The 23,536-nt window shown below is 39.8% G+C and overlaps 7 protein-coding genes and 1 non-coding gene across 12 annotated transcripts; 6 read left to right on the forward strand and 2 right to left on the reverse strand.

Moving 5' to 3' along the window:
* The first annotated feature begins 247 nt into the window (after positions 1-247).
* On the forward strand, positions 248-4,921 carry LOC113753671 (uncharacterized protein YciO). Of its 3 annotated transcripts, none has more exons than XR_003465059.1 (10): positions 248-693; positions 1,032-1,147; positions 1,546-1,599; positions 1,689-1,713; positions 1,927-2,049; positions 2,851-3,017; positions 3,151-3,220; positions 3,555-3,653; positions 4,372-4,506; positions 4,543-4,921. XR_003465059.1 is itself a non-coding variant. In XM_027297890.1 (10 exons), exons 1-9 carry the CDS (start codon positions 484-486, stop codon positions 4,450-4,452), a joined length of 945 nt encoding a protein of 314 aa, XP_027153691.1. In that variant the 5' UTR covers positions 248-483; the 3' UTR covers positions 4,453-4,473; positions 4,532-4,921. The 3 variants fall into 3 exon arrangements, 2 of the variants coding, with proteins under 2 accessions (XP_027153691.1, XP_027153690.1); XM_027297890.1 differs by having other exon boundaries at positions 4,372-4,473; positions 4,532-4,921; XM_027297889.1 differs by having other exon boundaries at positions 4,372-4,712.
* A 546-nt stretch (positions 4,922-5,467) lies between these two features.
* Positions 5,468-7,043, forward strand: LOC113751523 (ribonucleoside-diphosphate reductase small chain). Its single transcript, XM_027295560.1, has one exon. It carries the CDS (start codon positions 5,581-5,583, stop codon positions 6,580-6,582), a length of 1,002 nt encoding a protein of 333 aa, XP_027151361.1. The 5' UTR covers positions 5,468-5,580; the 3' UTR covers positions 6,583-7,043.
* Positions 7,044-7,639: 596 nt separating this feature from the next.
* Positions 7,640-11,427, forward strand: LOC113751524. The gene is made up of 8 exons (XM_027295561.1): positions 7,640-7,932; positions 8,030-8,224; positions 8,454-8,494; positions 9,682-9,739; positions 9,991-10,084; positions 10,448-10,532; positions 10,613-10,678; positions 10,873-11,427. The coding sequence occupies exons 2-8, from the start codon at positions 8,104-8,106 to the stop codon at positions 10,984-10,986; spliced, it is 579 nt and encodes a 192-aa protein (XP_027151362.1). The 5' UTR covers positions 7,640-7,932; positions 8,030-8,103; the 3' UTR covers positions 10,987-11,427.
* Positions 11,428-11,725: 298 nt separating this feature from the next.
* On the forward strand, positions 11,726-11,806 carry TRNAL-AAG. Its single transcript has one exon. It is a non-coding gene; the product is annotated as a tRNA-Leu (tRNA).
* A 54-nt stretch (positions 11,807-11,860) lies between these two features.
* Positions 11,861-13,871, forward strand: LOC113753853 (50S ribosomal protein L27, chloroplastic). Its single transcript, XM_027298116.1, has 3 exons — positions 11,861-12,446; positions 13,307-13,408; positions 13,495-13,871. The coding sequence occupies exons 1-3, from the start codon at positions 12,147-12,149 to the stop codon at positions 13,681-13,683; spliced, it is 591 nt and encodes a 196-aa protein (XP_027153917.1). The 5' UTR covers positions 11,861-12,146; the 3' UTR covers positions 13,684-13,871.
* Positions 13,426-23,507, forward strand: LOC113753851 (peroxidase 55). Of its 2 annotated transcripts, XM_027298114.1 has the most exons (5): positions 17,930-17,947; positions 20,927-20,945; positions 22,159-22,343; positions 22,549-22,740; positions 22,932-23,507. In XM_027298114.1, the coding sequence occupies exons 1-5, from the start codon at positions 17,930-17,932 to the stop codon at positions 23,505-23,507; spliced, it is 990 nt and encodes a 329-aa protein (XP_027153915.1). The 2 variants fall into 2 exon arrangements, with proteins under 2 accessions (XP_027153914.1, XP_027153915.1); XM_027298113.1 differs by lacking the exons at positions 17,930-17,947; positions 20,927-20,945 and adding an exon at positions 13,426-13,444 and having other exon boundaries at positions 22,126-22,343.
* LOC113753854 (protein transport protein Sec61 subunit gamma-1) lies at positions 13,986-16,311 on the reverse strand. Of its 2 annotated transcripts, none has more exons than XM_027298118.1 (3): positions 16,104-16,308; positions 15,714-15,851; positions 13,986-14,256 (listed from the first exon to the last, which is right to left on the reverse strand). In XM_027298118.1, the coding sequence occupies exons 1-2, from the start codon at positions 16,195-16,197 to the stop codon at positions 15,736-15,738; spliced, it is 210 nt and encodes a 69-aa protein (XP_027153919.1). In that variant the 5' UTR covers positions 16,198-16,308; the 3' UTR covers positions 13,986-14,256; positions 15,714-15,735. The 2 variants fall into 2 exon arrangements, with proteins under 2 accessions (XP_027153919.1, XP_027153920.1); XM_027298119.1 differs by lacking the exon at positions 13,986-14,256 and adding an exon at positions 15,192-15,481 and having other exon boundaries at positions 16,104-16,311.
* Positions 17,400-19,138, reverse strand: LOC113753852 (zinc finger protein 511). Its single transcript, XM_027298115.1, has 4 exons — positions 18,961-19,138; positions 18,562-18,626; positions 17,869-18,067; positions 17,400-17,775 (listed from the first exon to the last, which is right to left on the reverse strand). The coding sequence occupies exons 1-4, from the start codon at positions 19,093-19,095 to the stop codon at positions 17,413-17,415; spliced, it is 762 nt and encodes a 253-aa protein (XP_027153916.1). The 5' UTR covers positions 19,096-19,138; the 3' UTR covers positions 17,400-17,412.
* Positions 23,508-23,536: the final 29 nt, after the last annotated feature.

A 23,536-nucleotide genomic window follows, 5' to 3' on the forward strand; every position in this document is an offset into this window, starting at 1 on the left:
CAACGAAAGACAGGACGAAGGAAGGGGAGGCAGAATCACGTGCAACAAGCACAATTGACAACTAATCAATTCGCGCCACGTCAACATTGAGCCAATCCCATCTCGCCACGCGGAGGATGACCATGTCCGACGTGGATCCCGAGCGTTCACCCTTAGTCTATATGTTTAATAATTGTTATTATTGATGGAGAAAGATTTTCTTTTCTATTATTTTCTTCCTTTTTTTTGTCATAGTAAATGTCAGATTACTGGGCTGGGGCGTGACCCGTGACACGTCCTGGATCCTACTCTGGTCCACCAAGGTTCAGATTTTAAGTTGCAAGCAAAACTCTCACCGTCAAAGCTACAGACGCCGATACTCGTTACTGGTTCTGCAGAAAGAACCCGGAGAACAATTTTGTCGTCTTACTCCATAACACGATACCAGATTATGGGCTTTGGCTAGAGGAGTAGAGCTTCAAAATTTCTGGAGAAAAATTTGGAATGGCGGCCGAAGCGAAACTCGTGTGCAGCTGTGGTGGGGACTCGGCAGCTGGCTTTTCCTTCCGGCGGTCGTTGAGTCCGCTACTAGCCAGCAGCCGCGTGTTTTTCCCGAATGTGACTAGTGATCAGAGGAGACGTCAGTTGACGGCGTTAGCAGTTGTGAAGAGAAGCCCCAAAAGGATTAAGTACTCTGCGCCTCGTTTCACCAAGGTTTTCCATTTGTATCTCTAATGATCTTTTATTTATTTATTTATTTTTGGGTTTAATGGTGTCCTGGGCTAGAATTAGCAGTCGTAGTAAGTAGGACTACACCAGCGTGTTTAAGTGTATGTGATTCGCTACTAAGGTACGCCACCCCGGGATCTTTGTAATTTATATCTCCATCCGTGCGGTGATGACCAACTCTCTGGGCACAGAAAGAGGGTTAGACAGCTGCATGAAACTAAACTCACGGACCAATAAATTTAATACTCCTACTATGTACTGTTAAAATTACAATTACAGCTACTGTACTGGTATATTATAGGGATAATTTGCACTGCTTTCAGGAGGATGGCTTGACCTATGTTGCCGTCGATCCATCCGGGTCAGACTTGTGGAAATTGGATCCAGTGATTGACCTTCTGAAACAGGGTGCTGTTGGAGTCATTCCAACTGACACTGTGTATGGCATATTCTACCTTTCTACATGTTTTCTTTCATTAGCTTCTTGAGTCTTGACTATGCTTGTGGCTCGTGAACAATCTCCAAAAAAAAAAAAAAAAAAAAACCCCTTCAACAAATTAGAAGGCTAGCTACTCAATGATTGACTTCAGCTTTCCAATTTGTTGTCTGCTGATTATCTGTATCACTCTTAAGATACTTTTAATTGCCTAGGATTTATTGGTGGATGTAATTGGTTTATTTTTGTGATGTGATGCAGACCCAAAAGAAATTCCTAACATCATCTAATTTACCACACGGCATTTCATCTTTTAAAACCTATAAGATTTAAGCTAATTAAATCTAGTTTCTTCTTTCTTAATTGGTTATTGTTCTTATGCATGGTCCTCTGATGATTAGTTATGCATTGGCTTGTGACCTGAGAAGCCACTCAGCTGTTGAACGTCTTCGTAGGTGGGTGATGCCACTTTCTGCAATTTACCCTTTTTTGCTTTTGCCTTGGGACTTTTCTTAAATGATGATTTTCTTTAATCTTTTTGCAGACTAAAGAAAATAGAGGCTTCAAAGGTAAGAACGATCATTTCTTTTAGCTTTCTTCTGGAACCACTTATAGGATAAAGACTGACATTTGATGGGTTTTGTAGAATATTGTGCAACTAGATGGTTCAAGCATGCATATGTGACTCGGCATATTATTGAGATTGCAGTATGCTGCATGTTCTGCATTTCAAGATGTTTGTTTCTGAATTGTTGCCAATGCTTTTCTGATGCTTTTGGCAGCCCCTTAGTATTCTATGCCGTTCCTTTCACGACATAGATACATATACAACTGGATTTCCCCGTGGCAATAACCAGGGCCTTACAGACATCTTTCGAGCTGTTAAGCAATGTTTACCCGGTCCCGTAAGTCGAATTCTTTTAGTTACTTTGTCCTTGTTTTATTTATTTATTTATTTTGGATTGATTATTTTGTCCTTGATAGAGGCAATGTTATGCATGTCCTATTATGAAAAATCTTTCACTTCTATAAACAAACTCAGACGTTTTCCTATGAGTTTGTTCATAGAGTAACGCTTAGGCATTTCCTATGTGTTTTTAATATCCTTCTCTGGTTTTTTTTTTCTTTTTTAGGGTTTTGAGTAGGAATAGAGCCATTTTTGGTGGTATAATTTTGTTCTTTGACATTGAATCTTCATTTAATCTGAAAGCACCTCTGTTGACATTGGTGCTGGCATAGGAATGTGTCAGATTTGGTCACATCACTTGGGTGCTTTGACTTTAAATGGGGATCTTGGAACTTAAAAATCCGCAGTATGAACTACTATACAGCCTAAGTATCCTTGTAAGGCATCTTAGTACTAAAGAACAACAACAAAGAAATTCTACCTCCAACATGTTTGTTGTTCTCGTTAACAAAATCAGTAATTTAGCTATATGGAGACCAAGTGGGGTATTACACGCATACAGAGTTTTTTGCTACTATGAGCGTTTTCATGTACTATATACAAATTCCATATCTAAGCTTTTGCCCATCGCTGAGTGTTTTCTATAGAACTTGACAAGTGTACTCGTACCCAATATGGACACCTGAGTCCATGTGAATAGCTGATGGATGAGTGCTGCTTTCTTTGAGTACCCTAGATTCCTAAAACATCAAAACTGGAGGTAATCAGTAGCAGAATCTCCATTTTTTTTGACATGCAGTACACTTTTATTTTAACTGCGAGCAAAGCTCTACCGAGGCAATGTACAAGATATGGAACTACTGCATCAAAGTATGTATCAAGGAAAAATGTAGGCGTTCGTATACCAGATGATACCGTGTGCCAAGCAATTCTGGAGAAGATGGATGCTCCTTTAATAGCTACAAGGTAGTTTGGCATGCTAGGCACTAAGCTATGATCTGATGAGATTTTCAAATTGAGTGTCAATATAAATATGCATGTGATCTTTTTTTGACATAACCTGACATTCTGCTCATTGAGATTGTATTCATCTTTCCAGTGTAAAATCAATGAGAGAGAGTGAGTGGATATTGGATCCTGTTGTGATAGCTGATGTTTATGGGCCAGAGGTGAGCTTTTCTAGTGATACTTGATTGTCGTTTTGTTTCTAGTTGCTCGAATCAGATTGATTAGACCGTTTCATTGGTTGTTATTGCACCCTCTACTTTACCTGATCGCCTCCTGATTCGCCAAAAAAATCAGAAGAGAAGGAAAAATGAAAAAATTGGAAGAAAGAAATCTTGTGACTGGGATGTAGAGGTTTGTGACATATTTTGTTCACTCAGTTGCTATGGTAACATAGATTTTGAGCTAAGGTCCCAATTCCAAAGTTTGCATCCCCTTTTCACCACACTGGGAATTTTTGGTATATTTATTTAATTTTCAGTGTCTATGATGCTTTAGGGCCTTGATTTCATTGTTGATGCTGGTATTAGAGTGGCTGACCCATCGACAGTGGTTGATATGACTGGGAGTTCTGCCCTGATTTTGCGGCAAGGAAAGGTAAAGCCTCTTTTGACAAATTGTTGTAAGGTAGATAGTCTTCTTCTCTCTGCCTTCCCTGAGATGACACCTGATCTCACTGGAGCATGCAAGTTCCATGTGCTTTCTTGCTGAATTAAATTACGGAAACATCTCTGGTTTCATATTTCATTCTCACAATAGACTTTTTCTGCCCCATAGGATATACTTCCCACTTGGACAACTGCCCAAGGATGAAAAAGTGACTTTACGGATACTAATTTGAACTTCTATGAATGAAACTAAATGCTAGAGATGCAGAAGCGTCAAAAGACAGACTCAAACTTTGACAGGACAGAAAATATAGGATACTGGGTGTTCGTAATTATGGCTGTTGTTTTCTGTACCTATCCGCCTCGAATTATGCGCCATTCTATGTTCTACATATCAACCTTTTCCTTGGTCCTAATTAGAGTTAGGATCTTTGCATATATAGATAAACACACAGAAAAATATCATTCAGATACTTGTTATCTAGTTTGATCTCAAAAGTCAACCTTTGGCTAATTGTTGCCCTGGTTGTTTGGAATCAGGCGTGTCATAAACAATATGGATTATGTCGTCCATCTCTTCTCCACCTTTTTAGAGCAAATGCATGATTTCTTTCTTCTGAAGGATTGTAATTGTGAATCTTGCTGTGCTTGAGATTTGATTCTCCTTTCTTTCAGTCTTACAAGCATATTTCTTATTTTGTGTTCAGGGTCCAAAACAGCCATGGATGGTTACAGATGATGAAGATTCTGGAGTAAAAAGGAAAGAACTCACCCTTAATTTTGTTTAAAGTCACTAAGACCTCATCAAGGGAATCCTGTACATAATACAATGATGTTGGGCTGCTAGATGTGTCGAGGAGTAAAAAGCAGCAGGGCAAGCTAATGAAAAGGTTGTAAATTGCATCTAAATGGATTTTGTTAGCAGTGGTGGCAATGGGTATTTGCCCTTTTTGTCTTTTTTTTTTTTTGGGTCATACGATCAACAATTTATACCTACACATACACCTACTCCGACGTTATGGGAAAGGGGACAGATTCAATTGGATTATTGGGAATTGGAGGAGACTAAACTACCTTCTGCTCTGTTGGTGACTTGTTTTGTAGCTGTTGCCTGTTGCCATGCAATGGCACAACGAGGAGAGGGTACCAGATTTTCTTGTGTGATTCCAGTTTCTGTTAGAAGAGATCACAATAATGTAGGATCCAGCAAGCATTAGTAATGGCGCCAAAATCATCCCAAATATTGCATTCAGAATAGTCAATTGGATTAGCGCTTCTGCTCTGTACTACTAAGAATAATCAAATAAATTATATATCACCACGAACGATTTCAACTCAGAATGACGTGGAGTTAACCCCGTCTCGCCCGCCCAAGTTATTAAAAAAAAAAAAAAATGGAATGGTAGCAATTAATAATATAAGTCGCTCATAACTTCGAGAGGAGCCTCTTTCCCTCCTTAGCCGGGTCCAATGTTCTTTCAAATGTTTAAAAGAATTTCGAAGTTCAAAAGTTTCCCCAATCTTGTTGACCACGCTTCGTAACGTTCTTCTTTTTCTTCTTCTGCTCTTTTTTTTTTTTTTTTTTTAAATTTAAAACTCCCTCATAGTCGTGTAGCGGGTAATGGCGCCAGTCTGGTTGGGTTCATTCCCCCGCAAGCTTTTTCGTCCCAAAAACTCAAAAAACAACGCGCCAACCCATGAATTCAAAAAAAAAAAAAAAAAGGAAGAAGAAAAATACCAGTAGTACTACATCTCTCCCGTCTCGTTTCCCTGAGGAGGATCTTTTAAATATCAAGGCAAACCCGCCCTTTTCTTCCTCAACCAACCATCTCTTCATCCTCTGTTTCCCTCTTTCGTCTCATCCCTAGCCTCCGCCCTAATCACAAATTAGAAAAAAAAAAAAAAAGAGGAAAAAAATGCCATCCCTCCCCCTCCAAGAAGAGCCACTGCTGGCCCCAAACCCAGATCGATTCTGCATGTTCCCCATTCAGTACCCTCAGATTTGGGAAATGTACAAGAAAGCCGAGGCCTCCTTCTGGACCGCCGAGGAGGTGGACCTCTCTCAGGACCTCCGCGACTGGGATTACACCCTCACCCCGGGCGACCGCCACTTCATCACTCACGTCCTCGCCTTCTTCGCCGCCTCCGACGGCATCGTCCTCGAGAACCTCGCCGGCCGCTTCATGAAGGAAGTCCAGGTTTCCGAGGCCCGCGCCTTCTACGGCTTCCAGATCGCCATCGAGAACATCCACTCCGAAATGTACAGCCTCCTCCTGGAGTCCTACATCAAGGACTCCGACGAGAAGCACCGGCTCTTCCACGCCATCGACACCATCCCCTGCGTGGAGAAGAAGGCCAAGTGGGCCCTCCGCTGGATCGACGGCTCCGAGTCCTTCGCGGAGCGCCTGGTGGCCTTCGCCTGCGTGGAGGGGATATTCTTCTCGGGGAGCTTTTGCGCCATATTCTGGGTGAAGAAGCGGGGGCTGATGCCGGGCTTGACCTTCTCCAACGAGCTGATCTCGCGGGACGAGGGGCTGCACTGCGACTTCGCGTGCCTGCTGTACGGGCTGCTGAGGGCGAAGCTGAGCGAGGAGAGGGTGAGGGGAATCGTGGCGGAGGCGGTGGAGATAGAGAGGGAGTTCGTGTGCGAGGCGCTGCCCTGCGCGCTGGTGGGGATGAATGGGGATTTGATGAGCCAGTACATCGAATTCGTGGCGGATAGGTTGTTGGGGGCGCTGGGATGCGGGAAGGTGTACAATGTGCAGAACCCGTTCGATTGGATGGAGCTGATCAGCCTGCAGGGGAAGACCAATTTCTTTGAGAAGAGGGTCGGGGAATATCAGAAGGCGTCCGTCATGTCCAGTTTGAACGGAAATGGAGTCGCCCACCATGTCTTTAAGTTGGACGAGGATTTCTGAGAACCACCCCCCTCCTCTTTCTTCTCTCTCTCACTCTGTTTCAATTTTTTCATCATAGATTATTAATTCCTTCTTTTTACTCTGTTCACTTATCGTCATGTGTTTTTAGTTTTTGATTACTTGCTTACTACTGCTGCTACTACTAGTTTAATACGGCTACTGGATTTTGGTTAGAACTCCCAAAATAAGAACAAAAATACGGAAACAAAAAAGGCTGGGCTCCCTTTTTTTTTAAAAAAAAAAAAAAAAAAAATTGGCTTAGGTTCAACTTCACATAATGTAATATTGGCAGTAGGTTGAAATTTGTGATGCTCGGTGGTTCTTCTAACACCTGCGTTGTAAGTAAAGTTTCCTTTAGTATATTACTAATTACTACTTTCTGCTCGCTTTGTTTCGATTTCTTTTTTGCATTGACAGCCGCCTTTTCTGTGCGAATTCGTTTTGAGGCGGAGCGTTGACTGTTTATGGCGCGGTGCAAAATCTTTACTACTATTACAAATTCATCTCTTGGCTAATCGTACTCAAACATTAGATCCAGCTATTCTCTCTCTCCTTACTTCGAAGAAGTCGGGGCATTTTTACACGTTCTTGAAGAATCGATAATTATCCTTTAGCTAACCCAGCTTCCTTCATTTCTCGAGACCAACAAATGGTAGTACAGGAGCAGTCATTCATTTGTTGTCCATCCATTATGCCTTTTGGCCTGATCTTAGGCCGACTCCGGAGCAATCAACACTTTGGCTCCTTCCAGTTGAAGGCAAAAAATGGTGAGTACTAATAATTTTGAGACACTTCCTCGGAGATATGATGATTATGGTCCCTATTGAACTTTAATGATGGTGCGGCGCTTGGGTGGCTATACCACATTTGGACCCCACTAAATTAATGATGATTTTTATGGGCAAGCGCAGCTTAGCTTTTTTCTTTTCTTTTTTTTCCTGCCCTTTCTGACTAAAACAAGCTCTGGCGCTTTTTTTTTTTTTTCCTTCGATCTTACATGTTGCCAAACATGTCGATAAGGGTTGATTCAAGATCTCTCCTAACTCATCTTTCTGTTGTAGATATTCATTTCCATATTACTACTGGGATTTTTTTCTTAATGTCGCTTAAAGAAACAGAGAAGGGGGAATTTTTTATTCAAAAAAAAAAACTAGAAAATCAAAAGAGTACCAGAAGGAAGCTAATAATATATGTCAGGATGGACTAGCGGACCACGTTGCACCAGCCGGTTATTGAATTGAATGCTTTTTTTTTTTGTCGGTTGGGGTTGGATTGTGGAGTGACTTGTGAGGCGTGGCTGGAGAAGGGCATTTCATCCGCCAAGAAGACGCTGGCTCTGGCGGTAGATAGGTACTGGCAGCTGTTGGAGGGGATTGATTTCCTTCCTCCTCAGTCCTCCCTATTTCCCTCACTCACAACTACTGACATCTGAGAAGCCTGTTACTAGTGATTAGGTGCTCCCCATTCTCGTTGCCCCACCAGCATTCTCAAATATCAAAAGAGAGGCAAAATCGACGGACAATGTCAATCCCAGTCCCAGTTCCAGCGAGTGGTGCTGCCGCTTATCAGAGCTCCGGCATGCTATCCAGAGATCAATTACTTCACCTTTTTGACCGTTTCTCCTTTCTCACCTCCCGCCCCGGTACGTGCCAAGTCGACCACTGCCAAATTCCCAACTGCTACCAACGCATCACTTTCTTCACTTTCACGAATCACTCCCTCCTGCTTCTATGCTTCCATCACCTCTCTACTCTTCATTTTATATACTCTCTTACGCGGAGCCTTGGTCTGCTTTGGTTTATCATTCATGTTCTTGTTGCTCAGTTATACTAGTCGTATGTTTTTACCGTGTCTATGTGGGGCTATTTCAGATGTCAAGAAAAGGATAGCTGAAGCCGTCCTTGACAAGCAGGTAACTATGGCTTCTCATCTGATGCCGATTCTTGACTTCCTTTGCTATTTATTAATTTTGTGTTTGGGGATTTAGTTCTCGGAAAGGAGGAATCAATACACCCCAAAAAAAAAAATATTATGTTCATCCTTGCCGCCAACTCTAGATTGAGCGGAAAAGTTTGGATCTGATTGAACTTTTTGGTCTTTGGTAAAGTTTGCATACAAAAGCATAAAACCCCTTTGAAATGAAGTATCAATGAATTGATTTACTCTGTGGTGAACCCCCTTATTAATAAATTAATTGAATGCTTTCTCGCGGTGGTGATTACTGCCAGCAGTTTGACTGTCATGTTACACAGAGTATACTGTGATGGTACAAAAACCTGATTCCATGAACCATATAACCAATAGGAACCTCATCTGCAATCTGCAGTAAAAAGTGATGGATGGCACTTAACTTGGTTGAGCTTTGAAATCCTTATTTCATTTGATCCTTCCTGAGTAGTTGTGACTTGTCACTGCTATCGATTTTCTGGTATGACTGTTTGGGGATTTTAATTGCGGTACATATGATTGCCCTTGTTGACCTGCAATGTTACACAAGCAGGTCTCCTCCTGCCACACAAAAAGTGACTGCTTTTGCAACACAACTAGATGCTTCATTTATTGATTGATTTATTTAAGGGATGATATCTATTTCGAATGTTGCTTCTCATTGTTATTCATATGAAAGATGACAACACTCTTTTTCATTCTTGTAGCTTGTGGATCTGTTAGAAACTTCAAATGATAACTCTTAATAAACTCATCATCATGAAGTACAAATGAAATTTATTTTTTTCCGATAATGCATTAACTCATCATCATGAAAACAATTTGTCTTTTTTCGACGAGGTAGGAGATTGTAATTAAGGTTTCTTTTTACTCTATATTCTAGCTAGGGGGTTCTTGATTTTCAATTCTAGGTTAAGCTAGTACAAGTGACAATGGCATGCCAACTCTGAATATATACAACTAGTCCTTATCAGCATATTTGAAGTCTTTACTACCATAAAATACTTTAGTTTTGATTCTATTGCTGAAATAAATTCAGTTAAATAAAAATACTGATCAGACTTCTCATTTTATTCTTTTTTTGTTTTGAATTCTCATTTTATTCATTAGTTCCAGTGGCCCAATCCTATTGTATGTATTCACTATCTGCAGGAAGCTGTTGCTGTAACCACCACGATTCAGGAGGAGATATTTCTGGAAATGGGAATTGGTGAGTTTGTCTTAAATGTGAGGAGTATTGAGCAATAAGTTCTTATTCTTGTCGCCTCATTGCAATTGATCAGTTCTAAATCTTAACAAACTCTCGGTAGCAGGAATTACTTTTATGTGTCTCGTTGGTTGTCTTTAAGTATTGCCCTTTGGCACTGTCCATGTAACAAAATGATTATAATTCAATCATCAAGTTTTGATACATGCACAAGTCCTATGATGGTGTATGATCCATCTTTCTTGAAATTGCAGACCCAAGATTTGGTCTTGCTTGCCTTGGGAAAGTAAATGTGGCTTATGAGAGTGATCAAGATTTAATGATCCAATTTTATGGATTTGTTGCAAAGTAAGCTCTCTCTATCTCTCTCTGTGAGTGTGTGTGTTTTTTTGTGGAGGGGGGGGGGGGATGGGGAGAGGGGTGAGGGAAGGCATGGTTAAAAGTTCTATCAAAAGTTTATGATATCATTTTGGTGCTTGTGCTTGGATGAAACAAACTTCAGTTGATGCCTATCCATTGAAATCTTGAAAACCTGTTGAATAAACATGTACATGACAATTTTGTACTTATCTTTGGAGGAGACTTAATGAGTTCAGTTCTTTGACTGCTAAGGAGCCTTATGATCATAATTCTGAGTGGGGGAATGATCAATCAATCAATTTTTGATGAGAAATTTATTTGTAATGCTCTAACACCCATGCAAATTGAAAGGGAAGAGATGGCTTGTGAAGAGGCTGAGCTTGGACCAGAAAAATTTGCAGAAAGAATGCATATGCAACATAAATTACAAGAGCAGGTGAAGATTCTTTGACTTTTAGTTAGAATCCACTGGACAAAATGATTTTACAGAAACGTGAGGCTTAATACTTTTTGCAGCAACTGGAGATGCTAAAATACATGCGCAATTTTCATCTAGATGACCAGTCTGCAGTCCTGGAGAAGGTACGACTTGAACTCTTATATAAGCTATTGTTGCTTAACCATGATTCTTAGCTTGATATTTGGTAAGGTTGACTGTAATCAACCTAAAGTCATGCAGGTTTGAAATCCTTTGGAGATGTAAATCCTCTTCATTTGCATAAAACTTTATATTTATCTGCTAAGTGCCATTTTTTTTTTTTTTGGGGGTTCTGTAGATTCAGCAGCAGATGGAGAGAGCCAATTTTGAGATAGAGGCATCAATTTTGTCTGAGGAACAGATTCAAGACATAGTTCGAAGGAGGGTATCGCCTGTTTTCCAGCTCAGATAGCCTAGTTGATCCAAATAGCTCCCTTCTTTTGGTTGTTCGAAATAGCCTAGTTGGTCGACATTGTTCAAAGGAGGGTATTCCTTGTTTTGCTTGGGCTGGAGGGTGGTTGTTGTTTCTTTTTTTTTTTTGGTTTTGTGCTGTATTTTTGGTTGCTTAAGACCGACAGCCTAGTAATCCTCGTGTATTTTTTTTTTAAACTATCTTAACCTATTCCTACTAATATTTTATGGGGAGGGGAAGCCTAAACAGAGACTGGTTGCACTAGTACAGTCTCTCTGTATATTTTAAGAATAAGAAGCACTATGATTTTTGTGTGATGTGTTAGGCGGGGTTTCAACTCTTGACTTGATGCACAAAAACAAAGGAGTTGTTCTTGATGATTGGATTAAGCTCAATAGTTAAGCTTCGTGTCGATTGTGGCATGCTGATTTTGGAGTAGCATTTGAATTTGTCTTCCTGTCAATCTTCTTGTACTATGAACAATGACTTTTGCCCTTTTGAGGAATCGACTTTGATCGAAGTAATGCCTCTAATGAAGTGAAAAAAACCAGATAATTAGCAGTAAAACGGGATCCTTCCTTAACTCTTTATTTGCGAGAAGGGAAAAAGAATCAAAGCAGTTTTAGTGCCCCCTAGCTGATTGATTTTGCTCGCCGCCGAATGTTGCGTTGGCGGTCGTTTTTTTGGATTGAAAACTTCATTTAAATACATAGGAAAATTTAGAGAAGCTGAGCAAGGCGTGGAGATGGCCGAGTTGGTCTAAGGCGCCAGATTAAGGTTCTGGTCCGAAAGGGCGTGGGTTCAAATCCCACTCTCCACAGCGCTCTTCTATTTTGGGTGGGTGGCGTTTTTTCTTCATTTCGGTTTTATTTTATTTTGGTCCGGCTCTCTATTGAGAAGCGATAAGGTTTCAATATCCATCGGTCATTTTTTCCCCCTTCCCTCCTCCGCTCCCCTTTCAACGTAGGATTGCCATTGGAGCTGCTGCTTCTGCTGCATATTTTCTTCCCCAGTAGACAGTAGGTAATTGCAAGTAGATCCCTAAAAACTCAACCACATAATTGCTGCTGCTGCGCACAGAAATTGGCTAGAAGTTCCTAAACCCTGACTAATTTTTTGTTTTCCCTTTTAACTCGAGAAATTGTGGATTTGGCGGAGTAATGGCAGTGGCTAGCATGAGTTTGGATTTAGTAGTAGGGTTTAGAGGGCTATCACTAGGTTCCAGCTCATCGTCGTCATCCACTTTTCTCAGAGGAGACTTTGGAACCATTCACGTCCCTCCCAAGGTCACCGTCTCATTTCCATTGAATGCTCCGTTGACGATTGAGTCCGCTCACAAGAAAGGTGCCGGAAGCACCAAGAACGGACGAGACTCCCCCGGCCAACGCCTTGGTGTTAAAATCTACGGCGATCAACTTGCCAAGCCCGGCGCCATCATCGTCCGTCAGCGCGGTACCAAGGTGCGTGTATCTTTTTCCCCCATGTTCCTACTCTTCAATCTGATTCTTTCTACATTTGGCTTATGATTCCTAATTGCTAGCATGCATTTATACTGAATTACTTAGGAAGGCATAACTTTGCTTTCTGCAATTACTCTTATGCTGAAATGTATGTAGATGCCTGTTTCTAGCTGCCATTCCTTCCCCATTTATTTTTTCAAGACGCACTCTGCTTGCTATCCTCAACTCTGCGTTCAAGTACCTACCTTTCTTATTTTCTCAATTAGGATATTAAATTGAGAGATCATGCTCAAGTAAGGTAGCCATGACATCCTGGTTCCTGGTATATAGACTCTTTTGAGTCCTCCTCATTCCCCTTTCCACTTGTAAGCCTTGGAGTCTCCCTCAGTCGCTTGGGACTGGGGGGAAAATATTGCAGTTGATTTTGTTGAGTGTGCTGGGAATAGAACAACTTCCCAAAGTAAGATCTTTGCTAATCTTCTGGAGTCAAGAAACCATGGACCAGTTAGTATATGGTGAGTCTTTTATATATGATCTCCGCCACTATAAATTGATCACTGCATACAGGAAGGCAATAAGGAAGATCTTGAAAAGCTCAATGTTGATAAGCATTGTAGAGATACAAACCCTCTCAGCATAAAGTTAATGAAAAGTCTACAAAATCTGAGTTTTTATTAATAATTTATTTATGGTAATGGAAAGTTTGACTAGATGTTGGAATGACAGATACTGGGATGGTTTGCCTCTCCGGGGTGTTGTGTTCTTTTTGCTTCTAATTGATGCGCACAGCCTGTTTCTTTGGCCTATTTCAATTGCTCAATTCCTTCTACACCGCTTGACCTTTCTCCTTGTAATTTCAGTTCCATCCAGGAAAGAATGTTGGAATCGGCAAGGATCACACGCTATTTTCCTTGATAGATGGACTCGTTAAATTTGAGAAGTATGGGCCAGATAGGAAAAAGGTCATACTTCAGCCATAATGCTCCAACTTATAGCAAGTTAGTTCAAACTTTAGCATGATCAATTTTTTCTGTTTGTTAACTTATAGGTGAGTGTTTACCCGCGGGAATTGCAACCTGAAAATGCTAACAGCTACAGGGCACGAAAGAAAGAGTCCTTCAGATTACAGCGTGAGCGAAGGAAAGCCAGAAAAGAAGCCAGAGAAGCGAATCTCATGGAGCCAGAGTTGGTACTTGCTTCAATTGGTGAAGCCTCAGAAACAAATCCAGTTTGTTGACCTTGATAATTTGGCTTATTAATTTGAAATTAAGCTCTTGATGTCCTTGTAATCCAGAATCATGATCTGGACATTTGCATTAGCTTTGTTTTTCCTTCGTCTTTGTTGTACTGCTGAATTTGATCAAGGAAGTACAAATCTGCTGAATTTCATCTCCCTATCAATACATTCTGCTTCCTTAACATGTACAGATTTAACAGAAATCCATGTTGAAGAGTTTCTTTGCAAGCACACGAGACCTTATGGAGACAGGTTATGGGATTGTAACTCTCCAAGAGAACAGTTGGGCATGATCCCTCGTCTTGTTCCAAATTTTTGCACGTATCTCAAGTTAATCAACGGAGGTAAATGCTGAACTGACAGTAGTAGAATAAGTGTGATGAACAATATAAACTTGATTTGATCAAAGCTATTTGTTCAGCATCAAAATGCTACTGATATCAATCAAAAAGTCTGGTATTCAGTTAAAGAGAGAAAGAGTGGCTACTCAGGCACAAAGCATCTTTTGTGTGTCACCAACTGGCTGCTCTTGTAACCTTAGAGAGTGTTTGCTTGCTATCGCATCCAGACAGCCTGCAAATTTCAAAGGTACCAGTTAATCGACACTGCAAAATCAGTTGGTTATGTAGGAAAATACAAACACCGATGTACTTGAATGACGTGTATGGAACAATTAATGGGGGAAGAAAGAAAATGATCCATGAGGATTTCCTTGCTTCTCTTCACATCTAGTGTTCTTCATACAAATTTTGCCCAACTGTGATGGAAGTGTCACACCCTACGGTATGCATAAATCTATTTTCTTCCCTATGTGTTCTAGTTTCAATGAGAATGCTAGTTCTTACTGTTCATATATTATGATATGAATATACCACACCACTTCGTTATGTATGGATGATGAGGATTCCATTGATACAGAGCCAATTCCAATAGACTTATTGGAATTTGCCCAATTGACACATATGAAGGAATTAATGTTGGACTTACAGGATCCTTATCAATTCATGCGACGATTAGCCATTGGGGATCAATTGATTCTTTCCGGAGAATTAGATAGTCTTCCTGAACAGGCTGTTTATTTGGTAGGTAATATCGATGAATCTATCACGAAGGTTATGAACTTAGAAATGAAGAACAATTTGAAGAAATGACCTTAAATCTTTGTGAGCTGCGGCTAAAGTTGCAAAAATAAGAGCTTGAATACCACTTGTAAATATTCCAAGGAGCATGACAGGTATAGAAACCACTAAAGGTACTAAAGAAACAAGAACAACAACAACCAATTCATCAGCTAAGATGTTTTCCAAAAGTCGAAAACTAAGCGATAAAGGTTTTGTGAAATGAAGTCAAATTTGGAGCATTCCAAAAAATTGGGGATCCAACTATAACATATTACATGCAAAATTGAAGGAGGTGCAAAACATAGAAACTAAATTTAGAAATACAAAGGAAAATATATAAATGAAACACAAGCTATTGGACGTAGAGATTTCCATCCCGACTTCCCATTGACTAAATCAAGGTAACTATTAAAAGGTAATCCACTTAATTTGATATTGGTGGCACAGTGAAATAATAGATGAACGCCAAATGCAGTATACATTTCAACCATCAACAATGTAAATATCTTATTATGCAACATTAAATCAGCACATTTTTGGAAAGATATATGGCAAAGACAAGGAAGACATCCAAACGCATAGCTGTAATATGTATAACTTGAATCCATCTTCAGTGGTAACTGGTCTGCTGTTTTCCACCTCGAAAATTTTCTTGCTTGCAGTGTGCATCAACATAACTGAAGACAAGATTTACAGGGTCTAACCTCAGACAGGGGAGCAAATTGGCAGAATCCCTTTTATAACTCAACCCGAAAAAAAAATGCAAATTAAGTAGGAAAACTAAATAGTGAGCCAATCCCATAAAATAGCCGTAATTTATCAGATGCCAGTAATGTTAATAGGTGACACCAATAATAACAATGATGATGATGCTGATAAAAAGAGTGAATTATGGGAGAAACAAAATACCCAGATCTGTGGGGAAAGAGAGTCAGGCAGATCCGACGATGATGTTATTGATGGGGATGAAGATGAGCTTGACGAAGAATCCAACGAATCCCATCACCACGAATCCTATCGCTGTACGCACCGCAACCTTGGAAAATTCTACACCACTCGGCAGCAGAGAAAAGAAGTGGGTGAAAGCCTTTCTAAACAATAAAATACAGTATCATCCTCCCAATCAATGGAGTTCTAAACCATGTTGAGAACTTACCATCAGATCCATCCTCGTCCAACTTACGACAAACGAAAAAGAAAAAAAAAAAGTCTAACATCTTAAGATACAGTGCTACTCCGTGTGCAGTAATTTTTTCAAGCAGGAAAGTATTGTTAAACAGATATAGTACTAGTTGATACCTTTGCGGTCGGGCTTGTGGCAGCGCTTGACCAGACGAACGCTGTCCTTGGCGAAATCCCTCAGCGGATCGAAAACTGAATCCAACGCATCCATTCTTTTTTCCTGCCCTTTTGTTTGGCAGCTTCTCTCTCTCTCTCTTCTTCTGTGCCTTTGCCTTCGGCTGAAAATCTCAATCTGTCTGCCTTAGAAGAAGTTAAAAGCCCCCCCGTACTGAGCAAGTGTTTGGATATCTCATTGTTTTAAATATATTTTATTTGAATTATAAATATATTTTTTAATATATTTTTTAATATTTTTTATTTTATATATATCACATTATAAAAATATTATAATAATTATTTTAAATAATACCATGTCCAAATAAATTGTGCTTTACTGGAAGGAAGAGGAGGCAGGGTGGGGATGGCGTGCGTCTGCTGCCATTTTAATGTCGTGTTGCGTAGAAAATTGATTGGCCCTACTCCTTATTCTAAATTTTCTTTTTCCCGTCAATTCCGTCCAAAAAAAAAAACTCATCAATCTCACGCCTAATTTGTCTTCGAACAAATTTCCCAATATGCACAAGCATTCAATTTTACGGACGCTAATGTATGTAAATGTAAATAATGCCCATATCCGTCCCTTGATTTGGTCACCTGATGAGTAGTAGAACCGTAAAATAATGGAGTAATACTTGAAAGCTAATTTGAGACTTGCATTGGATACATTACGGGTACATCAACTAAAAAATATATTTTCAATTACATTCTTATTAACTAATAATACATCAACTAGCTTCTTTTTTTCTTTTTCTTTTTTTAACTCGCAGACCTAAATTAATATTGCAAAGAATACACTAATTATTCCAAATAATTTTTCAAGTATTCTGCTATCCAACAAGATTAGATTATCTCCAGCGGGAAAATCGAATACAAAGGCGGAGTCTGAGATTTTATATCAGTCCACGATTACAAATGGAGTTAAAAAGTCCTTTTAGTGTGTCTTGTGTCTGTGTCTCAGAATAGCAGCCAATTAGTTAGCGAAGTGGGAGTAGTACTAGTAGATGGCCATTTCTCTCAGTGAAGCAAAGTCAAATAGCACTACATAACTTCACAGAAGATCCCACCTCCGAAGGAAATGAACGAAGCCCATGCATGCAGTCTCGGGCAGAGTCGCTATACTTGCATTCCAGGCTGTTCGCAGCCTTATACTTTGAATTGCCGTCAAAAGAGGATATATAGATACCTTTATCCTTCAATTCTACACAACCAACTCGAAAATAGAGGCAAATCGTGCCGTTGTCGACCAACTCAAAAGGGGATTCCGCCTTTAACTCCTTCTGGCAGAAGACTCTGGTTCCTTCGCCTGCCGAACAGCCCGAGGAACAAATGTCAATCCACGATTATGGCGGCGGCCAAAACTTATGGATGAGGGGGAGTCAGAAGTGCTCAATTTAGAGACAGCTGAAACAAGGTTGTCCATCGTGTCTTCCTCCATTTGCATAGCTCTTGAAGCAGCCTCTTTCGTTCCGAATGCTTGTTTATGCTGGTCTTTTTTCCTTTGTTTCTTTGATGGATGGGCCTTCTTGAAGAACTCAAACGAAGTCGGAAATTTATGCTTATCAACCAAATGTTGTTGCCGACCTTTGTAGCTCTTCAGCTTTAGACCACAACCTTCGACAAGACATTCATACTATCGTGCCAAAGAAAACAACACTTGTTGTCAATAGTTTGTGACGAACATATTGCAAGGTAAGCAGATACATTCCTTTGAGCAAATATTTACCATTGCAAAACCACGGGCGACTTTTGCCTGAAAGAAAGAATCATGAACTTCAGAGACATGAATGCTTAGCAGGCGTGACGTAGGATAAACCCTTGAGCAGACCGAACAAGCTGCAGAGTGCCGTGAAGTATAGTGATCTTCAAACTCATCCAAAGATCTCAAATGTGCGCCACAACCAACAAGTGGGCAGTATAATTTACTGTCAATAACCGGAAAACAATGAAATTAGCATGCGTATGATCAGACAAGTCGTGTCTTAGAAAAGGTGCATTCAGATACCCTGAAGTGCGTGGTGCATTCAATTTCAGATAACTGAAAGTGCACCAAGGTAATCTGAAGTGCGTTATATGCATGATTAGATGCTCCATACCATCTTAAAGGAGCAGTGGCAAGACCAAGAAAATCCAGCTTCTATACATTCTTTCGCATGGGAAACTGGTAATCTACTCTTTGTTTTATGCTAAAAGGGCATGGCGTAAAGAAAAGAATACCGGTGAATAGAAGCTACCATTCATAGGAGGGAGGAGGAGGGAACATCAGGAATGTGGAAAACATTATTGAAAAAAAATCTGTGTTAACAGTCCCAATGGCAGAGCCAAGTCAATCTAGTGTAATGATGGATTTATGGTCTAGGTAGGTAGGCAAACAAATGCATTTTCAAACACACACAAGTTAGGTGGCAGAACAACTAACCTGCTTTCTTCATCTTCCATATTGCGAAACTGCAGCTTCTCTTCTTCGGTCAAATCCAATGCAACCTGGATAAATAACAAAATACTGGTCCATTCACAAACTTTCATATTTCTTCTTCTTCGATCGAAAGCCGGAAATTGGAGTCATCATAAACATCCTCACCCAACATAAACATAAGCATCACAGATTCCCTTTAACATATAAAAATTAAGACACGAATCTCCCCACCCCCACCCTCCCCAAAAAATCCCCAAAAAAAAAAACTTTTGGACACCAGGTCAGAATTAAGCTGAATCTAATTCAGTATTTGCAGGCATGAAATAATCACACGATTACATTCATCATCTCCCAATCCACGAATATGCTAATTCATGCATCTGAAAGTCGAAAGAAAATTACCTGTTTGGCAAGGAGCTCTCTTTCGACGTTGCCGGCAGCGAAGAATGAAGATTCCGGGTCGAACCGTCGTCTAATCGGACTCCAATACGGAAACTTAAGTTGATCTTCTCTGCTTACTTCTACCTCCGTCGCCATTTTCACTTTAAGAACAATCTAATGATTTTGCCCTCCTTCCACTTCTAAATATTGGAAAAGGTTTTTGGTTGGGGTGTTTGGGGGACAGAAGATGTAACCGTCACTGGATTTCAATGTCGGTTGGGCTTTGACAAATTAACTGGGCCGAAAACTGCTAGGTTTTCTTCTTAACCTTGGGCTTTTCAATGTTAGCATTGGGCTAACGACGTGAGCAACATACATGTAATTTTTTCTTGGAAGGCTTTACAATACTACGGACAATGTACTTGGAGCCTTTGACGAAAAAAAAAAATTATTATTTTTTTTGTTTAAGCAAATGACAACTATCATCATCATCGGTAAAGCATAAACAGAGGAATACAAAATTCCAATATAGAATTCAGATTGGACATTCATCTCTTTAGCCATGGATGTCTAGGGAGGGGGAGCCGACGAGATTTTTGCGTCGGAGGAAGCCACAATTAAGTGGCAATATGGGAGATCAAGGGTTGTTGGCGGTGTCCTTCTTAGCATTGAAGGCCTATTTAACTTTGAAAAAAAACACTCTCCTTTTTTTTTTTTTTAATGAAGTTCCAATATCCCATGCATGCATCAAGTGGGGTCAATTGACCCTACTTAACTTTGAAAAAATTAGTTCTTAGGCTTAGGAAATTTAGAAAATTTTAAAGTTGCATCTTATTTGATCCCACTATATTTTATCAAATTATCTTTCCTATATACATTGACCCCAAAAAATTGAAAATTCATAATACGTACCATCACAATAATTTTGAATTTATTGCAAATTATCTATGAAAGTTAGTTCAAGAATAAATTCATCTAAAATTTCCAAACACAAGGGTTGAACTTTCTTGAGTAGAGTGAGAAAACCAATTCGTCTAATCATTTTTTTTGTCAAACTTCAAAGTCTTCAAAAACAAGAATTATTCAAGTGAATGGTAAACTTTTTATTTATAATACGAAATTAAGTTATTATGATTTTTATTTATAATAGGGTAAAGATAAATTTTATAAAAGAAACCCTATAAAAGATCAACTTGATGGTGATTCGCAGATTATTTTAAAAAAATCAAGAGGTTCAGTTACTTACATTGAAAAAGATGCATTTAACAAAATTGATAATGAATTAATTTTGCAACATTTTTTTTTTTTTAAAAAAAGAGAGAGTACTCGTAGGGTATAATTATAACATGTATATAATCTTAGTAGTGTTTATTTTTTTAAAAATAAATTTTACTGTACTAAAATTTGATCCCACTTACTGTGGGGTCTTGGCTCCGCCCCTGATCTTGGTGTTACATTGTTCTTAAATCCTCTAGATAGAGTTGAGCAGTTGTTACCAGCTCTTACAATTGCACAGTAGGCTAATCTTCGATAGTCAAGGTCTTGTTTGGATTTTTTTAAATTAAAATTTTACATTTTTTATGAATGCATTTTTCAATCACCACTTTTAACTTCTCGACCTCAGCATGTTATAATTGGACTAAGCCATATAGGCAGTCACAAGTGCCTCGCTGATGCTTATTAATTTAACATTTTTAATGCAGGAGGATAATAGAGTTTTAGTATCACTTTACCTGTTGCTTCTGACCCAATCGAATCGAGGAATTATAAAAAAAAAAAAAACAAACAAAACATTTTTTTTTTTTTTAAAAAAAAAGAAGAAGAAGAAGAAGAGATGAAAAGCAGGTCTCGGAAGATATCAGTCCTAAAAATTAGAATTGGGATGCACTGACCAGGAAGTTACACCACACGAGGCCGTGACAAGGCTTTGGAGATTGGAGTATGAACGCGTGGCCGTGGAAGTCGTTGCGATTTCATTTTGAAGCAGTTGTTAGTACTTAAAAAGGGTTAATTCCACTTTGTCCCCCCAAACTTTGGATGATTATCCACTTAAGTCCCTAAACTTCAAAATGGGACACTTAAGTCCCTAAACTTATAAATACCTCCAACTTAAGTCCCTAAACTTATAAAATGAGACACTTAAATCCCTAAATCTTTATAAAATGGGACACTTCGACCACCAAAGGCATTCAGGATTTGTTAACAATTTTCCTTAAGTGAGAGGTATTTATAAGTTTAGGGACTTAAGTGTCTCATTTTGAAGTTTAGGGACTTAAGTGGGTAATCGTCCAAAGTTTGGGGGGACAAAGTGGAATTAACCCACTTAAAAATTGAAGCTAAAATTCTACTTGTCACTGTTGTCAAATTACTAGTAATAATACTCTCTATAAATTATGACCCGTGAAAATGAACTCTCGAGTCAGCGCCTCTCTCTCTCTCTCTCTCCATACACACACACACACTCAGTCACTACCAAATGCTCCGTATGTATAATAATACTCCGTATGTATATTCTTGGTAGTTGGTGGTGCATGCATGGTATATTAGCCACCCGAATGCACTTAAACAATTGGCATGACCGACATTTAGTATGAGGTATCTATCAATCAAGAACGTTAGCAACAAAATGGATCTTGTTGCTGATGATTGCAAGCAGGATTCGTTACAACGTCGTTTTCTCCGGCCTGAATAACGAGTTTTGGGCAAAGGTAAACCCAATAGTCTCTCACCAATGTACTAAATTTTACTAGTAGTAGTTGAAAGGATCAAATTTGACTATGAAAAGTAAACTCAACTAGACGCTGAAAACTTCCAAGATCAGAAAAACAACTACGCTTTCTTGCTGAAAGATAAGAATTGTTTGAGGAACCGGTCAGGGTTGAATCGAACAGGCGATTCAGGGAGGGTTACTGGCTATAATAATAATAATGTTTTAACGGTTGACTTAAAAGAAGCTATAATAATGTAATTAAATTCTTGAAGAGTACCACCACAAACCAACAATCTACTATTAATAAGTTAACCAAGTAGTAATTTCTTAGTATGTCATTGAGATTTTAGCGTGGCCATCCCGCATCTCTCCTCCTCCTCCTCCTCCTATTGGTTGTTTCTATCCGCAGCACCACCACCACCACTACCAGTTCATATATATATACACATATATATAAATGAGACTTCTGAATCGAGGAAGACAACAAAATATGAAGTCTATTTTTGGAGTCTTGCTTGTCTTGATGGTGACGAGTATTGGAGAGGCGGAATTAAAGGAGAACTTCTACAGTTCCAGTTGCCCAAATGTGGAAAGCATAGTGCTGCAGGCAGTGAATGCCAAGTTGGCTGAGACTCAGACATTTACTCCGATTCCAGCTACTCTTCGTTTGTTTTTTCACGACTGTTTTGTCGAGGTAATTGCTATTAGTACTTGCTACTATATACATACTTGCTAGTTAACTTACTACTACTAATATACTGGTAAGTATTCAACTGGTGATTTAGCTGCTTGAGCCATCTCTCCATCTTCAGCTAATCCAGTTTCAAACAAATGAAAAAATTAAGAAATTATTAATGGAATACATTAATTTGTTTTTGAGTTTTTTCCTCTGCTGCCAGGGCTGTGACGCCTCTGTTCTCATAGCTTCACCAAATGGAGATGCAGAAAAAGATGCTCCTGATAATCTCTCCCTCGCTGGAGACGGTTTTGACACCGTTTTCAAGGCCAAGCAAGCCGTGGAGGCTGAGTGCCCTGGCATAGTTTCATGTGCTGACATTTTAGCCATTGCTGCGAGAGATGTTGTAGTCCTGGTAAAAAAAAGCAAGCGTTTTTTTTTTTTTTCTCAAAGTTTTTAACTAATTCACCCCCCCTGCAACCAGTCACATCAATCGCAGGCTAATAGTTTGCTTCCGCAGCTCGTAGTCTTACAGAATCCTGATGATGAACTTACTTTGGTTTCAAAGATTTGCACGTGTAACCAGCTATCTGATGATCTCTTCAGGCTGGATGCCCTTCGTTCAGTGTAGAATTGGGACGTCGTGATGGATTGATTTCTGCGGCATCCCGAGTTGCGGGAAATCTGCCAGAACCCACTGATGATGTCGACCAACTGACCGCCCGCTTTGCCGCCAAAAATCTTAGCCAGTTGGACATGATTGCACTCTCGGGTGCTCACACCATCGGCTTTTCTCACTGCACTCGTTTTGCAAACCGCCTCTACTCCTTTACCCCTTCCAACCCCATCGACCCTTCCCTCGACCCAAATTATGCCCAGCAGCTGATCCAGGAGTGCCCCCAAAATGTGGATCCCCAAATTGCAGTCAACTTGGATCCCACAACCCCAACCATTTTCGACAATGTTTATTACCAGAACCTCGTAGGAGGAAAGGGCATGTTCACTTCGGACCAAGTGCTCTTTACCCATCCATCAACTAAGCCTGCTGTAACCAATTTTGCCAATAGTCCTTCCCGCTTCAATGCTGCCTTCGTCGCAGCAATGAGAAACCTCGGCAGGGTCGGTGTCAAAACTGGCAGGCAGGGAGAGATTCGGAGGGACTGCACCACCTTCAACTCGTGAGTCGTGACCATCCCCAAAAGTAAAACACA

This window comes from Coffea eugenioides, chromosome 11 (genome assembly GCF_003713205.1).
Source record: "Coffea eugenioides isolate CCC68of chromosome 11, Ceug_1.0, whole genome shotgun sequence".
NCBI lineage: Eukaryota > Viridiplantae > Streptophyta > Magnoliopsida > Gentianales > Rubiaceae > Coffea > Coffea eugenioides.

Coding starts and splice junctions, on each gene's coding strand:
- LOC113753852 (XM_027298115.1), bottom strand. CDS start 19,095: ATGGCGACGGAGGTAGAAGTAAGCAGAGAAGATCAACTTAAGTTTCCG. Junction 18,627..18,960: donor GAGAGCTCCTTGCCAAACAG/GTAATTTTCTTT, acceptor TTATTTATCCAG/GTTGCATTGGATTTGACCGA. Junction 17,776..17,868: donor TCGCCCGTGGTTTTGCAATG/GTAAATATTTGC, acceptor TTGGCACGATAG/TATGAATGTCTTGTCGAAGG.
- LOC113751523 (XM_027295560.1), top strand. CDS start 5,581: ATGCCATCCCTCCCCCTCCAAGAAGAGCCACTGCTGGCCCCAAACCCA.
- LOC113753851 (XM_027298113.1), top strand. Junction 22,344..22,548: donor TTCACGACTGTTTTGTCGAG/GTAATTGCTATT, acceptor CTCTGCTGCCAG/GGCTGTGACGCCTCTGTTCT. Junction 22,741..22,931: donor CGAGAGATGTTGTAGTCCTG/GTAAAAAAAAGC, acceptor TGATCTCTTCAG/GCTGGATGCCCTTCGTTCAG.
- LOC113753854 (XM_027298118.1), bottom strand. CDS start 16,197: ATGGATGCGTTGGATTCAGTTTTCGATCCGCTGAGGGATTTCGCCAAG. Junction 15,852..16,103: donor CCACAAGCCCGACCGCAAAG/GTATCAACTAGT, acceptor CGAGTGGTGTAG/AATTTTCCAAGGTTGCGGTG.
- LOC113753671 (XM_027297890.1), top strand. CDS start 484: ATGGCGGCCGAAGCGAAACTCGTGTGCAGCTGTGGTGGGGACTCGGCA. Junction 694..1,031: donor CTGCGCCTCGTTTCACCAAG/GTTTTCCATTTG, acceptor CACTGCTTTCAG/GAGGATGGCTTGACCTATGT. Junction 3,654..4,371: donor TGATTTTGCGGCAAGGAAAG/GTAAAGCCTCTT, acceptor TTTTGTGTTCAG/GGTCCAAAACAGCCATGGAT.
- LOC113753853 (XM_027298116.1), top strand. CDS start 12,147: ATGGCAGTGGCTAGCATGAGTTTGGATTTAGTAGTAGGGTTTAGAGGG. Junction 12,447..13,306: donor TCCGTCAGCGCGGTACCAAG/GTGCGTGTATCT, acceptor TTGTAATTTCAG/TTCCATCCAGGAAAGAATGT. Junction 13,409..13,494: donor ATGGGCCAGATAGGAAAAAG/GTCATACTTCAG, acceptor GTTAACTTATAG/GTGAGTGTTTACCCGCGGGA.
- LOC113751524 (XM_027295561.1), top strand. CDS start 8,104: ATGTCAATCCCAGTCCCAGTTCCAGCGAGTGGTGCTGCCGCTTATCAG. Junction 9,740..9,990: donor ATTTCTGGAAATGGGAATTG/GTGAGTTTGTCT, acceptor TTGAAATTGCAG/ACCCAAGATTTGGTCTTGCT. Junction 10,085..10,447: donor TTTTATGGATTTGTTGCAAA/GTAAGCTCTCTC, acceptor GCAAATTGAAAG/GGAAGAGATGGCTTGTGAAG.